Source organism: Crotalus tigris, unplaced genomic scaffold (genome assembly GCF_016545835.1).
Source record: "Crotalus tigris isolate CLP2741 ecotype Arizona unplaced genomic scaffold, ASM1654583v1 scf7180000024493.228813, whole genome shotgun sequence".
Taxonomy (NCBI): Eukaryota; Metazoa; Chordata; class Lepidosauria; order Squamata; family Viperidae; genus Crotalus; species Crotalus tigris.
The window spans coordinates 169,780-186,144 of NW_024100664.1; the positions used below are offsets into that span (position 1 = coordinate 169,780).

Here is a 16,365-nt window from a genome sequence, read left to right on the forward strand (position 1 = left end):
TGTGTTTGCCAACAACCACATCACACAACCTGGGCTTCAAAGAGAGGCTCCTGTTCCTTTTGAGCCTCCACAGAGATTGTCTCAATATTCACAAGATCGCAGATTGTTCTTAGACGTTAAAAAAGGAAAGTCTAGAAAATGTTGCCTGCTGAAGACAGGGAATGTTAGAGGGACCCTTTCCTTCTATTCCAATGCCCATCATCCCAGGCCCCCATGGAACGTGATGATCTCCCCTATTGCCTTGCAGCGTCGATCTAGCGTTGCATGCAGGATCCACCAGGGGGCTCCCTGGGTTGCCGTTACAAAGCCCTCACCAGCCCCCGCTTCAAGAGAGAACTGAGCATGCGCTCTTCCATCAGGTCGAGAGACATGCTCGGTGCATTGTCCAGAAGAGGCTGATAGTGCTTCCATCCTTCCCACCGGTGCAATTCTGCTCTTCCGAGGAGTCACAGAGGCTGCAAGGGAGCTTTGCACGGACGGAGATCAAAACCTGACTCCGGAGTTCAGTAAGTGGGGGGACGTTTCTTTCACGGGCTGGACCGTGCATGGAGACAACCAAAACTTCATCAGGTTCGGAGTCGTGGGAAGGGGGGAGCCCGGGGTCCCATGTTCCCCTGCCGCCCTTGTGCATGCACGGGCCAGGCAGAGAAGGAATCAAAGCTCCGGATGCGCTGCGTTGCCTCCAGGAAGAACATCAGGATCGCCAGAAAGGTCGGAGCCATTCAGGATTAGACTAAAAGTGGGGAACCTGTTTCCAGGAGATGCGTGAATGAAAACATCATGTTACGCTGGTTTATTGATTCGGGTATTATTCTGTTTGTATTGAATGGTAGTTTGTTGATTGTCATTTCTCAGGTAGCCATCACAGTTTGGGCCAGGAGTTTAATGAGGTTCTGCTGGCTAAAGTTACACTGGAAGTTCAAATATTGATTGATTTACCTATTAAAGCGATTTAAAAAGCCACTCATCTCAATGACTATTTGTGACCTGAGACATTTATGATCTGGATTGTACAGAGGTTGGTTTTCATGCTGCAAGCAGCCGTCAAAATTATTAGAATAAATCAGTAGGAATAAGAAATCAAAAACATTTTAAATTTATGTATCCAGATTGTTTAGTCCTTCAAGAAGTTGATCTACAAGGTTGTTACAGATTTTTTTCCACACAGAGATATATCACTACTTTCAAAGATTTTCCCCATCTTCCCAGATATTGCTGGGTTGATAAGAATTTCTTATTTCAGTTTTTGTGTGTGCTCAGTTGTTGAGTTGGTCAACCTGTATTTCTGGAATTTTCTTTTCCATTTCAGATATATAAGTTGGAAATCTTTCCTGATTGCTCTTGAGTCTTAAATATCTTGTGTGGGAAGAAGGCTAATCCTAATTGACTTTAGCAGATTTTGACAGACCTCTTCTGATTAGGAAGACCTGTGCAGATCCATCAGTCTGTTTTGGAGCTGGATTAGAGAGCAGAGAGAAGATGGAGGGACAATGCCCAGCTGGAAAAAGCCCTGTAGCTGCTCAGTCTTGGAGCTTTGAGATGAATGGGCAGAAGAACCAAGAAGACGAAGCCAACAGATCAGAAGTCAAAGGCTTTCACTTCAGAAAAGTGCAGTTCCAGGAGGGGAGGGGTCCCCGAGATATTTGCAGTCAGCTTCACCGCCTTTGCTGTCAGTGGCTGCAGCCAGAAAGACACACAAAGGCCCAGATGCTGGACCTGGTGCTCCTGGAGCAGTTCCTGGCTTTCCTTCCCCCAGAGATGGAGAAATGGGTGCGGGAGTGTGGAGCAGAGACCAGTTCCCAGGCGGTGGCCCTGGCCGAAGGCTTCTTGCTGAACGTGGATGTGGAAAAGATGCAAGAAGAGTTGCAGGTGTGAGAATATAGTCTTAACCGGTCTAAAGAGGATCTCTCTGAATTTTTCAATTCCTTCCAGTTTTCTGGATTATTAACTCCTAAAGCAAGTTGTTCTATTCTTCCATTCTGTTTCTGGTTTCAACAATGGACATTGGTGTCTATTAGTTTGAAGGCACAGTATGATAATTCATTTCTATCTCTGTGCTCTTCCTTTGTTTCTCCTATCACATCATCTCCAGAAATCCTTGGAAGCTACGACTGAGTATCCCAAGGGGGGGAAAGATTCATCCAAACCCTCTCAAGAGCTGCTATTTGAGGATAACTTCCAGAAAGGTCAAAGTCAGGACATCACGCCAGGTACCAGAAGGTCTTTCTGTGTGATGTGAGATTTCAACATTTAGCTGATTCTTTAGCTGCACATCATTACAATCTCTCTCTTTAACAAATCTGCTTCCCCCATTTTTCTGTCTCACAGAGAGTAGAAAGCTGTCCATGGAATTTGTAGAGTCACCTCCTCTTTGTGGCGGAGCTGAAGGATTGACTGAACCTCTACTTCAGGTAGGGAGGAGAAACATCGGAAAAGGTCCATGAATCTTGGATGGATTTCATTTTGTTCTAACATTCAATGTATAAAATTGTTTCTAAGCAATACAAATTTGACATCAGGTCATTGAACATTTCTGAGATGCTTTCTCCTCCTGCTTTGAGATCAGATTTCATTGAGCAGACAGTTGTGAGCATTGGGGCTGTTCCTTCTGTCTCCCAGGGTCATTCGTACATACCATTACAAAAAAATTCTTATTTTGCCTTTTGAAAAGCATTTTGGGACAACTGTGGGGATTGAGAATCTCCATAGATACTAAGTGGATTTAAGACCCAACTACCAATGACCAAGAAAATTATTTAAGTTGGCTATGCTGAAAGGCATTCCAAATACCTCCGACTAGATCCAATGTGCTTCAGTTATGTCAACAGCCAAAAGTGGTGAGATCTCACTCTGAATTCTGCAGAGGATGCCCATTTTGTTCACTGGATCTCTGTCATAGAATCAATGGAAAAAAACCTCAAATTATTCTGGAATTATCTGTTAATAGGGAAACTTATTTTCTTCTTCAGCATGTTGTGTCTTTTGAGGAGGTGGCTGTGTATTTCTCCAAGGAGGAGTGGTCTCAGCTGGACCCTGCCCAAAAAGCGCTTCATGGAGAAGTCATGCTGGAGAATTCCAGGAATCTGGCTTCTCTGGGTAAGAGTCCCTGTCTGTACTCGGAAACATAGAGAAGTCACGAGGTGGAGGGAGGGTAGATGATTTCTGATAAAAACGTCATTTACTGATATTCTGCCTTTATTTTTTGTATATAATAAAGCTAGCGGACAAACCCCAATATTCCTTCCTCCTGCTGTTTTCCCCACAAGAAGAACCTTGTGACCTGGGTTGAGCTGAGGGAGACTGGCCCAAAGTCACCCAGCCAGCATTCATGCCTAAGGCAGAACTAGTACTCCCAGTCACCCAGTTTCTAGTCTGGTACCTTAACCGTTTGACCAAACTGACTTTATGGAAGAAGGAAATTTATTGGAAGAAAAATTGAAAAACTGCCTTGCTTTCCTTTTTACTTAAAGGAAATGTGGTGTTTTTTCTATTTAAAAAAATGCTTTCTGCTCATAAAATACAAAATATTCATTTCCATGCCATAAAAAATATTAGCCAGAATCTGAGGGATAGGCTCCATGCAGGGATGGTGTGGCCTCTCTTGAGCAAAGGTCCAGCCTACCAGGGGTTCAGTATCCACTCCTGACCCTGGTCACTGGCTCCCCGATGGGCGTGAGCTGCTATAAGCAGGACTGGAGGAGCCCTGAGAGGGATGTTCCCTTCCTAGAGATGTGTCCACTTGTGTACAGAGTTTAACAGCCTCAGTTGAGGGTGGGGAGCATAAATTCCCCTTGGCTTTGAAAGATTCTGCTCTGCAGACAAGTGAGGATGAGACTTTCGTTGAGGTTTGGGACTGGGTGGATATCTTGCTAACCCAGCATGATACAGTGTCCAATGCACTTAGGGAGTTTGTGGCATCATGGAATAGTCCCAGGGCAAAGATTAGATCAGGAAGAAGAGGTTTGATTGTTCCCCTATTCTTGCTACAGTTTTCATTTTTTTCTTTTTCAAGGCTTTAATGGGCAAGAAAATAAGAATTTCAAGGAAGAACGCCAAATGATCCATTCAAAAGAGGGAAAAGAAAAGTTTCCAGATCAGATACAGCCAAAAAGTGATGAAACGAAGCAATCACAAGGTGGAATGAAAAAAGGCTTTCCGTGGGTCAATTGGCTTCATAACCATACAAGCATTGATATGAGAAAAGAACCATATAAATGCATGGAGTGTGGAAAGACCTTTACTCGTAGCAGTAGTCTCAATTACCATAAGAGGATCCACACTGGAGAGAAGCCATATCAGTGTATGGAATGTGGAAAGACCTTTACTGGTCACAGTGGTCTCAAGTACCATAAGAGGATCCACAGTAGAGAGAAGCCATATCAATGCCTAGAATGTAGAAAGATCTTTACTAATAGCAGTAGTCTCAATTCCCATAAGAGGATCCACATTGGAAAGAAGCCATATCAGTGCCTGGAATGTGGAAAGATTTTTACTTGTAGCAGTAGTCTCAATTACCATAAGAGGATCCACACTGGAGAGAAGCCATATCAGTGTATGGAATGTGGAAAGACCTTTACTGGTCACAGTGGTCTCAAGTACCATAAGAGGATCCACAGTAGAGAGAAGCCATATCAATGCCTTCAATGTGGAAAGACCTTTACTGATAGCAGTAGTCTCAATTCTCATAAGAGGATCCACACTGGAAAGAAGCCATATCAGTGTATGGAGTGTGGAAAGACCTTTACTCGTAGCAGTAGTCTCAATTACCATAAGAGGATTCACACTGGAGAGAAGCCATATCAGTGTATGGAATGTGGAAAGACCTTTACTGGTCACAGTGGTCTCAAGTACCATAAGAGGATCCACAGTAGAGAGAAGCCATATCAATGCCTAGAATGTAGAAAGATCTTTACTAATAGCAGTAGTCTCAATTCCCATAATAGGATCCACACTGGAGAGAAGCCATATCAGTGCCTGGAATGTGGAAAGACTTTTACTTGTAGCAGTAGTCTCAATTACCATAAGAGGATCCACACTGGAGAGAAGCCATATCAATGCCTGAAATGTGGAAAGACCTTTATTTGTAGCAGTAGTCTAAATTCCCATAAGAGGATCCACACTGGAGAGAAGCCATATCAATGCCTGGAATGTGGAAAGACCTTTACTTGTAGCAGTAGTCTCTATTACCATAAGAGGATCCACACTGGAGAGAAGCCATATCAATGCCTGGAATGTGGAAAGACCTTTACTTGTAGCAGTAGTCTCAATTCCCATAAGAGGATCCACACTGGAGAGAAGCCATATCAGTGTCTGAAATGTGGAAAGACCTTTACTTGTAGCAGTAGTCTCAATTCCCATAAGAGGATCCACACTGGAGAGAAGCCATATCAATGTATGGAATGTGGAAAGACCTTTACTTATAGCACTAGCCTCAATTCCCATAAGAGGATCCACGCTGGCTAGAAGCCCTATCAATGCCTGGAATGTGGAAAGACCTCTTATAATTATTCTCTTACAATCCATCATAGGAATCACAAAGGAAAAAGACCTTATAAATACATGGAGTGTGGAAAGAGCTTTACTCCTACCGATCATCTTAATTCCCACAAGAGAATCCACATAGGAGAGAAGCCATATCATTGTATGGAGTGTGGAAAGACCTTTACTTATGGCAGTAGTCTTAATTCCCACAAGATGGTCCACATAGGAGAGATGCCAAATAAATGTGTGGAATGTGGAAAGGGTTTTAGATGGAATTATGCTCTTAACTCCCACAAAAGAATCCACACAGGGGAGAAGGCATATCAATGCATGGAGTGCGGGAAGAGCTTTGCCAGGAATTCCACTCTTTCTTGGCATAGAAGGATCCATACAGTGTGAGAAGAACTTTGAAAGAAAAATTTAATAACTGCATAGGTTTCCTTTTTTGTATAGAAAATGGATTTCTTTCACAATGCTTTCTGCTGGTAAAATACAAAATACTCATTTCTCCATCAGGATGGATGTAGACTCCACTGATTGGGTAATTTAATCCCACCTGCTCAGACTAAGACAAAAAAACTGCCATGCCTCCTTCTGGGTGTGACTTCCCCAGTTTTCTCTTAGTCTCGGTCTCAGACAAGGCGCTTTTTAGAAGGCTCCCTAGTTAAGCTTGAATTTTCCTTTTGTTCTTTTAGACTATTCAAATTAAAATTAGTTACCTTTAAATTCAAATTTGATCAACCGATTAGAATAATTTGGCTTTCACTTCCAAATTAGGAATCCTTGGAGATTGCGTTGGGGGGGGGATAAGGGCTCTGCCCTTCCTCCTCTGCAGCCCTTTGGGCTTTGAAAAGGGGAGGCTGCAGACTTTGTTCAGAGGGGAGCTCCCATTCTGCCCGTCTGTAGCCTCTTTACAACTCCGACGATCAGCTGAGCAACGGAGATACTTCCAAATCAGCCGAGCGAGAGGCCACAAGGAGACACTTAGCATTGGAGAGAGAATTCTCCAAGGCACAAAGACTCAGATCCAGTGGGACTGAAATGGTTTCCCCCGCCCCACTGGATACTCCTTTGTCAGAACCTCAATTTGAATCATCTCAGGATGCCCCAAGGCCTTGGTCTCCTCGGGGGGGAAACCGAGCAGGTTGGTCCTCCTCGCTCCTCTCCTTCATCAGCACACCAACCACCTGAGACCAGGTGTGCCTCAACAGAGGTTGGGGCCAGTTCCAGGGACCAAAGGGAAATGTGGTCCCAGGCTCAATTCCAGGCCTTCATGCACCATGCATTCAGGCAGTTTATGTCATCAACTGAGAGTAGCCAGGTGCAGTCCCATCCTACTCCTCCCGCATCTATTCCCCCACCTCAGGTGGAGCGTGACACTAGACCTAGCTCTGCTGTTTCGGAGACATCCTCACAATTAGGGGAGGAGGGATCAGTGGAACTGGGAGTAGCAGACACTCCCTTGTCTGAGGAGGAGGATCCAGCTCCTGAACAGGTGACCTCTTCCGGTCTTTTTGATCCGTCTATTTTTCGGTCACTCCTCATAAGGGCCATTGACACGGTAAAACTTACCTCAGCCCAGGAGGAGACACCTTCTTCCTCAACCAACCGGGAAGCCAATCCTCTGTTTGCGGAAAAGGTCAAGGAGGAACCGCAGATTCCATGCCCACTAGTCTTCAGGTCTACAGTGGAAAAGCAGTGGGCGTCCCTAGCTACCACTCCTTCACAGAGCAGTTTAGATAAGAAACTTTACAATGTCTCTTCTTCTTTCGCTTCTCTTCTAGAAGTTCCATCTGTAGACGCTCCGCTGACCTCTCTGTTCTCCAATACCGCCATTCTGGGGGACATGGCTGAATTCTTGAAGGCAGAGGACAAAAAGTTCGAGTTCTCCTTTCGTAGAGCTCACCAATCTTCGGCTTGGGCCATAAGGGCGGCAACCTCATCCTCCTTTTTTTTTTATTAAAAGTTTTACAGTTTTACAATAATATCCCTCACCCACTACCTCCCAGCCCTCCCAACAACCCTCCCCCCCCTCTTCCCAGAGCTGAATACAGGGTTAACAACTAAAATACAAAACATTTAAACTTAAGTAAACCTAAAACAAAAATTACATTAAAAAAAATCCAATATATATATACAATAAAAAGGTCCAATATATATATATATAATGAAAAAATACTTATTGTCTTAAACTTTAAACATAAATTATTCGAAAGCTAAATAATATCTTTTAATATCATACTTATACTGTATAAAATTTATCCATCTTTTCCACACCAAAAGGTATTTCTCTTGCGATTGATTTTTCAAATAAGCAGAAATTTTTGCCATTTCAGATAAATAAGAAACTTTAAAAAACCATTCCTCCAAGGTAGGCAAAAATTCCTGCTTCCAATATTGTCCTATCAACAACCTTGCCGCTGTAATTAAATTTAACATTAAAATAATTTCTTTATCATTACAATGAACAATAATACCTAACAAAAACAATTGTGGAGTAAATTTTACCCTTCTCTTAAAATTTTTTTGAATATTCCACCATATCTTTATCCAAAAAGCTTTTATACTTTTACATGACCACCAAATATGATAATACGTTGCGTCCAAACAATCACATCCAATCAGTGGATCTACACCATCCTGCTGAGAAAAAGCGTTCAGGTAAGACAACACTCTTTTCCATGCCACAGAAGATATTAACAGGAATCTGAGGGGAGGGTTGCATACAGGAATGGTACGGCCTCTCTCCTTCCCCTCAAGAATGGGCCTCTTATGGCAGCCTCTCGGTAAAATGTTCTCTGATAGCTTTTTGGTTTTTTATTATTCTTTGTGATTCGCTTTGCGTTTCATGTTCAAGAGACTGTTAAGCATCAAGCAATGTTTTTTTTAATGGGCAGCTTTCTGTGACTATACTCCCCCCCCCCATCTTTATAAATGCAGAGGAGATTGTCATCAAGGAAGTGGCAGCTCTACCTCAACAATGGAAAAACAAAAACCAAAGGAGACAACAAGCGAAGAAGGGGTAAGCGAGCAGGGATTTTGAATGGACTAAGGAAAAATGGAACAAAAAGCTCTTCCTTCACTCTTTTGCTAATAAGATGGATGAAATACTTCTTTTAAACAGATGCAACTCTGATTTTTACAAACCAGCCGCCTTCTGCTTCACTGAAATCTGGCTAAATGAGTCAATTGATAGCAGCTGGCATTTCCCAGGATTTCAGATACAGAGGGCAGACAGAATTACAGAAACCTCCAGTAAAAAGAAAGGAAGGGCGTCTCTGCTTCTATACCAACAACCGATGGTGTAAAAATGTAACCACATTATAGAAATTCTGTGATGTGGACTTAGAGAGATTAATTATCAATTGTAAACCATTTTATTCTCCACCAGAGTTTTCTTCATTCTATTTCCAATGTATTGTTGGAGGAAAGGTCTTCATCATGGTTCATCCAAGCTGGGAATAAACATGACAACTGCTTTGGGAAGAAGGTTGTAGTTTATTGGAGAGGAGAGCCAGACTGGAAAATGGTTCTGGCAGCAAGAGAAGTGAAAAAAAAAAAAGGGCTTAGCACATGTAGGGAATAGGCTTTTATTCTTTCTGGAGCCTTTTGTTTGGAGTTATTTCCTGTTTCTGTTTTGAGGCTATTTCCTGTGTCATGTATTCTGACCTGAGTTTGGGTGTGCCCTTTGGCCCTTGTGAGTTAATCCTACCATGTCCTGTCTCAGGTGGGGTATGCAGATTTTAGGTCTTTGTCTTCCTAATCTCCTAGCTCCAACTTTCCTGATGGTTTACATCTGCATTTGTTCAGAGCTGGTTTCTGCTTGGGGAGAGGCAGATTTAGGGCTATTAAGAAAAACTGGGCATGCTTTTCTGTCTCTTTAAGATCCTTTGAGAAACTACATTTTTCTGCCCTTTTAATATTTCCTTCTCTGAGGGGTTGACTTCCCACTGTATATTCCTCCAAAACCTGAATAAACAATGCATTACAAACTCTAGCTGAGTTGATTATGTGGGCTGAAAACAGATATGCAGATTTGCTCCTTATTGTGTAGGAGATTTCAACAATGCTTAACTTAAGCCAAGACCTATCAAGATACTTTCACCATGTCTAGTAGAGGCAAGAATACTTAGTCTAAAATTTAGGACTTGGGGAGAATCAAGAAGGAAATCACCTCCAGGAAATCCCAGAGTGAGCTTAGTGTCCTTCTCTTCCCAGGCTTCCCAGAAATGAGCGCTTGTCCTGCCGCGGTGGCCAAAAATGTTTGCCCATTTGAGGTGTGGCTCGGTATATGAATAACAACAGAATCCAGCTATTTTGCCTTGATAAGCTTTTAACGCATTTATTCAGCTGCAGCCAAGAATACTTCACACACAGATCTGTAGGACACAGATAAACCTCCAAGTGACCTCAATGGCTCTCTAAAAGAATTCAAATGATCAGCTGTCTGCAAGGAATATAAATACTTCCATTCCATACCATCCAGTCAGAGCTGAAGAAGCTTCTTGGATGAGAAGTGAAACATCTTAAAAGAAAAACAACAAAGTCCAATTACTTCCTCAAAAGCACCTTTGGGACAGCCATGATCTGGATGATTGAAAATCTCCACAGACTTCCAGGGTTTGGTATTCACTTCTGAGCCTGGTCACTGGTTGCTCGATGAACTGAGCTATTATTCAAGCTCTGATACTATAGAAGACCAGCTTGGTGTATAATAAGAGTGCTGTTAACCATGTCTTGTGATTCCTTGCCAGCCAGTGGACCCAGCATCTGAGTCTGAGGAATCGGAGGAGGAGGGGCCTGGAGTGACATCAGAGTCAAAGGAAGCCTCTGAGGAGCTCCAAGCGTTACAGTGATGAGGAGCCTGGCCCCTCTACTCGAGCAGGTTGAGACACAGTTGTGCTGGGAGCCTGAGTTGGACATTGATGAATCACAGCTGGGAGCTATCCGGAATGCACGAAAACACCGAAAACACTGGCAAGAAAAGAGAGTAGGACAGAGGAATGCAACGGGGCAGCTCCAGAGGCAAAGGAGGAGACATTAGGAAGCCAGGCCTTAGCTGAATAATAAAAGGGAACGTGTGGGAGGTGCTGGTTGCCAAAGGCAACCGTTCATGTCGAGGATTGAGTTTCTGTGAACTGTTTGTTTGCCTTGGACATTGACTCAGGTCTATGAATAATAAAAGGGGTTTTTTTTTTTCCTGCAGTTCCAGCCTGCTTGTTGGAAGAGGGGTTTCTTGTGAGCCTAACAAGGACTCACGTAGGCTGGGACAGAACACCATGATCGAAATGGATGAAGGACCTCCTGGCATGTATAAACTAGACCTGGATGTGACCTGAGAGGAAAGTTCCTTTCTTAGAAATATGCCCACTTGGGCATCATTTGGTATCATTACAAGTTGGGGGTGAGGAGCTATTGCCATCCAGAAAGTCATTTTGTCTATCAAAGAATGCAGAGATTGGAGATGAAGACTCTTTCACTGAAGTTGAGGAGCTGGTTGGATGTCTAATGCACTTTGGCAGTTCATGGCACCATGGAATTAACCCAGGTCAAAAACTGGCTCACACACACCAAGATTAAATCAGGGTTCTATCATAGATTCATGGTGATTCAATCCTTATATATTAGGATCAGTAGGAATCCACTTGGAAACATGTCTTTGCTAAAGTCCTAGTTTGGAATCTTCATATTTGCCAATAAAACACCAAAAATATATTGATTCTTTTGCTAAATTTCAGAAGAAAATATTTAATCATTGCCCTAGCCTTGCTATAGTTTACATTTGTGTGTGTGTGTGTGTTTGTGTCCGAGCATGTGGGCAGGGTGTGTTTGCATCTCTCACCCCTTGCAGCCCCATGTCCTCAACAGAGTCCTTCTGCGATGGCAGGCTGCAAACTAATGAAAGCTGGTTTTTTGGAGTACTTGTTTCTTTTTCTCAACATGCCGCCGATTGCATCATGCCCTGCCCCCCTAAGCTCCTGTTCCCAGCTCCCATCACAGCTTCAATGCACTAAGACTTAGATCCATGGGGCAGCCCTGGAGCCAGTGACAGCCTCCCCTGCCGTCTCTGCCCAGCCCCCTGGGGATGTATGGAGAAAATCGTGAGCGTGTGAGTGCTGGCGTCCAGGGTGAAATGGAAGTGCTTCTCCTTTTTCCTTTCTCAGTGATCAGCAGGGATGGTGCTGCGATACTGGGCACTCACCACTTCTTCATGTGCCCAGGGGCAGGGTGGGGCACCCGCTTGCTGGCCCTTTCCCGCCAAAACCTCCTTTTATATTATCTCCTCTTTTCCCCTTCTCATCTTCAGAGCACCTCCAGCTCCTGGAAGTGCTGATCAGGTGGAGCCCGGCACTGATCTTGAGGCTTCTGCTGAGCCCCGACAGCCCTGCAGCTCTGGCTGTCTCTCCCTCAGGCTTGTGCAGCACTGCTGCTGCTTCAGCTCATTCCTCTCCCCCTCCACTACCTCTTCTCTAGGACGGTCACGTACCACCTGCCAGGTGGCAAAGTATCACTGATGGTACACGTACCACTGGTTGAAAAGCCCTGCCCTATGAGACACCATTCTCCCATTAATTTCTCCATCATGGCCCCTTGTTCTGAGGTAAAATTTCTAAACCTTCCATGAATTTGAGCTTTCTCTCCATTTTGGAACTTCTTTTCTTTTGATGCCTCTTTTTTCAGGCAAGATAATTTCTTCATGATTATTCTCATTTTTGCTGCTGCCACTTGCTGTTTTCAACCACCATTAGCTGCCCAGAGGCATGAATTTGAAAAGGTAGCTGTAATGATTGAACTCACTAAATTAAAAAAATCAGTACAAAGGTTAATTTTCCTAACCCTACACTCCCTGTTTTGTGACTCTGCCAGCCCCTTTATCTTCCCTGACTTCAGAGCTGAGTTTGCCAACAACCACATCACACAACCTGGGCTTGAAAGAGAGGCTCCTGTTTCTTTTGAGCCTCCACAGAGATTTTTTCAATATCACAAGATCGCAGATTGTTCTTGGACACTAAAAAAAAGGAAGGTGTAGAAATTGTTGCCTGCTGGAGAAAGACAATGTTAGAGGGACTCTCCATCTCATCATCCCAGGCCCACATGGAACATGATCATCTGCTCTACACCCTTTCAGCGTCCATCTAGCATTGCGGGCAGGATCCACTAGGGGGCTCCTGGGGTAGCCATTTGAAAGACAGGGCAGCATTCATCCGCCCATGGCTTCAGGAGGGAACTGAGAATGAAAGCTTTCACCAGGTCGAGAGAGGCTCATAGCATTTTGCAGAAAAGGCTGAAAGTGCGTCCGCCCTTCCTACAGAATCCAATTCTGGTCTTCCTCATCCACCCACCTCGCTGCGAGCTTTAGGCTGAGCCTTCCCAGGAGTCCAAGAGGCTGCAAGGGAGCTTGCACGGATGGAGATCAAAACCTGACTCCGGAGTTCAGTAAGTGGGGGGACCATGCATGGAGACATGTAAAACTTCATCAGGTTCAGAATCATGGAAATGGGGGAGTTCAGGGTCCCATGTTCACCTGCGCCCCCCCCCCGTGCATGCACGGGCCAGGCAGGGAAGAAATCAAAGTTCCGGACACACTGCATTGTCTCCAGGAAGAAAATCAGGATCTTGTTCAAATAGTCAAAGGCCTTCACTGCATGTAGAAATATTCCTGATTGTTTTCCATTATTATTATTATTTACACTTTATTAGTGGTTATCTGATACCTCTTGCTGTTGCCTCAGTAATTCTATTCTGGTATTGGGCCAACTATCTGGACCGAGCCCTTTTTCTGGCTGTTCTACCTTTTATGTCCCTGCTTGTCTTTGGAAAGCTCCAGTGAGAAGCTTGATTGCTGCATCCAGAATGTTGGTTGTTTCTTGCAAAATCTTGCAGGTTGTGAGCAAATCCCTTTCTTTAGCAGATGAAATTTGTTTTCATACACAGAACTTAGTGAGTCCCTTGAGTCAGAGCTGATCCAGCCACTATCATCAGTTTGTCACAGGTTCTTTTAAAACCATATCCAGTTTGATTGACTTGAGCTCAAAAGATTCATGAAAAGTATGAATTCTAGACAATTTTAAGTTTTCTTTCTTCGGTAAGGGTTGTGGAGATGTTTTATTTTGAAAAAATATTCAAGATACTGTTAGAAGTAAAGTCTTCATCCTGGTTCATCCAAGCCGGGAATAAATAAGCAAATATGGAGACTGCTTTGGGAAGAAGGTTACAGTTTATTGCAGAAAGATGGTTCTTCAGAAAAGAGCAGAGGAGAGAAGGGTTGAGCACATGGGGTAGTAGGTTTTTATACCCCCTCTAGCCTTTTGTTTGAAATAGTTTCCTGTTCCTGTGGCATGAACCTTGAGGCTGTTTCTGAGTGTTTGTCTAGGCCTTGATATCTGTGGTTTAATCCTAGTATCATATCCTGCTTCCCAGGTGATGGGGCTAATGACTCCTAGAGTTTGGGTGGGGTATGCAGATCTTCTCTTTTGTCTTCTTGATTGCTCTGGCTTCAATTTTCTGACTGGTTTTACATCTGCATTTGTATGGGGCTAAAGTCTTGCTTTGGGGCAGAGAGATAGATTTGGGGCCAGGTTTGGTTTTAAAAAGTCCTTTTGAGGAAAAATATATTTTTCTGCCCTTTTTAATATTTTCTTCTCTGGGCTAACTTCCCTCAATACAAAAATAAAAGTATAAATAACATATGTTATTTCTATGTTCTCTTGATATTTAGTATATTTACATTATACAATATTCTCTATAATATACCATTTCAATATTATATACTACAGTCCATCTATGTCAGAGGTGTCAAACTCAATTTCATTGAGGGCCACATCAGCATTGCGGTTGCCCTTGGAGGGGGTGGCCAGGGTGGGTGTGGCCTACTCGGTGGGTGTGGATGGAGTGGGTATGGCCTACTGGGTGGGCATGGCCAGCTCTATATTGTTCACGTCAAGGTTGCCTTGAGGAGGCCTGGGCAGGAGTGGGACAGATCTGAGGGTCTCTGGCAGAAGCGGGTGGGACCGGGGCTAGTGCCAAGGCATGGTCCACTGGAGGAGCCTCACTGCCTGCTGAAACCCCTCTGCCGGAGCCCATCAAGCCGGATATGTGAAGTAGGCAAGGGCCATTTCCTGGCCACTTCCAGGCGATGGTGCATTTCTTCATTCCTCACAAAGGGTGACACCTCCCCAGCATGCACCCAGGGGGCAGGGCCAAAGTAGCAGGGGCTAGTTCCTCGCTGTTTCCAGACAGCCTTGTCGAGCTAAGACTGAATGCATTTCAGGATAGATGGCCACCACAAAATTGTACATTGGCTCCCGGCCGGCTTGGGCCAGGGCCAAGGCAGTGGGGGCTATTCCCTCACTTTCCAGGATGGCTTTGTGGGCCACATGAAACCACTTCGTGGGCCACATCCGGCCCCCGGGCCTTGTGTTTGTCATGTCTGATCTATGCTATACTACATTATATCTATGGCTAGTATAATGTTAACTATTACTATTATAGAATAGAATTCTATATTGGCCAAGTGTGATTGGACACACAAGGAATTTGTCTCCGGGGAATAAGCTCTCAGTGTACATACAAGTGATGTACACTGTAGTAGTATACAGCAATATTTTTACTCTTTCAAACCCTGGTCTGTCTTTAAATCCTCTCTGCGGTTTTCTCTGTTGTTTTTCTTTATTAATGGACAGCAGGTAAAGCGCTAGCACCTTCCCAACATTGATCTTGGCTTATGCGATGTCACGTTTTATGACCGCATCACTTAGTGATGGGAGTTCTGATCTAGATTCCATTCCTTAACCAATGACTTACCTGTGTAAGTGGTCCTCAACTTATGATCTCAACTGAGCACAGAATTTATGTGGCTAAGTAAGACATTTGTTAAGCGAGGTTTGCCCCATTTTATGACTCTTCTTATCACATTTATTAAGTGAATCATTGGAACTGTTAAATTAGTAACATGGTTGTAAAGTGAATCTGGCTTCTTTATTGACTTTGCTTGACAGAAGGTTGCAAAAGGTGATCACATGACCCTGGGACCCTGCAATCGTCATAAATGTGAGTCAATTCTCAAGCAGCCGAATGTATATCATGTCACCATAGGGATGTCGTAAGCTTATAAAATGGTCACAATTCACTTTTTTCAGTACGGTTGTAAATTTGAATGCTGACTAGACATACTGTTGTAAGTCGAGGACTACCTATATTGGAATTCAACATAATTCAAGCAATAGAAAAAGGTCACATATATATCAATGTATCCTGTGTGAAAAGAGTTTCAGAATGATGAATTCCTCTCACAAAAGAAATCAGAATGAGAAGTCATGAAATCCATGTTCAAATATGTTGAAACATCTTGAGGTATTACAGCCATGGTGGCGCAGTGGTTAGAATGCAGTATTGCAGGCTACTTCTGCTGACTGCCAGCAGTTTGATTCTCACAGGCTCAGGGTTGATTCAACTTTCCATTCTTCTGAGGCCAGTAAAATGAAGATCCAAATTATTGGGGGCGATAGGCTGACTCTTTAAACCATTTAGAGTACAATAAAACACTATCAAGTGGGATATAAGTTTATATACCAAATAAATTGGATTTATTTAAAGTTAATTGGATTCTAATTACATTTGAATAAAATTAATTTTGGATTTAAATAAAACTAAATATTACTGGTATGGTTATAAGACTTTTTAAAATTCAAGTGTATTAAAGACTGAGAAAAATTTTCTGAAAAGGACCAAGCTATTGGCGAGAGATGCTAATTGCATTCTTTTTAAATTGCTTCTTAACTCTATTATCCCATTTCTTTATTTCAATAATTTAGATAAATCTCTTTGTTGTTCTTGCACTGTCATGTTCAAATCCACACTAATCTCTTCAAACCATGGGAGTTT

General features: G+C 43.3%; 2 protein-coding genes across 2 annotated transcripts; both read left to right on the forward strand.

Moving 5' to 3' along the window:
- Positions 1–55: 55 nt before the first annotated feature.
- On the forward strand, positions 56–5,476 carry LOC120303724 (zinc finger protein 883-like). The gene is made up of 6 exons (XM_039333429.1): positions 56–506; positions 1,310–1,869; positions 2,093–2,210; positions 2,329–2,411; positions 2,970–3,096; positions 4,013–5,476. The coding sequence occupies exons 2-6, from the start codon at positions 1,480–1,482 to the stop codon at positions 5,461–5,463; spliced, it is 2,169 nt and encodes a 722-aa protein (XP_039189363.1). The 5' UTR covers positions 56–506; positions 1,310–1,479; the 3' UTR covers positions 5,464–5,476.
- A 45-nt stretch (positions 5,477–5,521) lies between these two features.
- On the forward strand, positions 5,522–6,518 carry LOC120303727 (putative zinc finger protein 876). The gene has a single exon (XM_039333435.1). It carries the CDS (start codon positions 5,560–5,562, stop codon positions 5,878–5,880), a length of 321 nt encoding a protein of 106 aa, XP_039189369.1. The 5' UTR covers positions 5,522–5,559; the 3' UTR covers positions 5,881–6,518.
- The last annotated feature ends 9,847 nt before the right edge of the window (positions 6,519–16,365 follow it).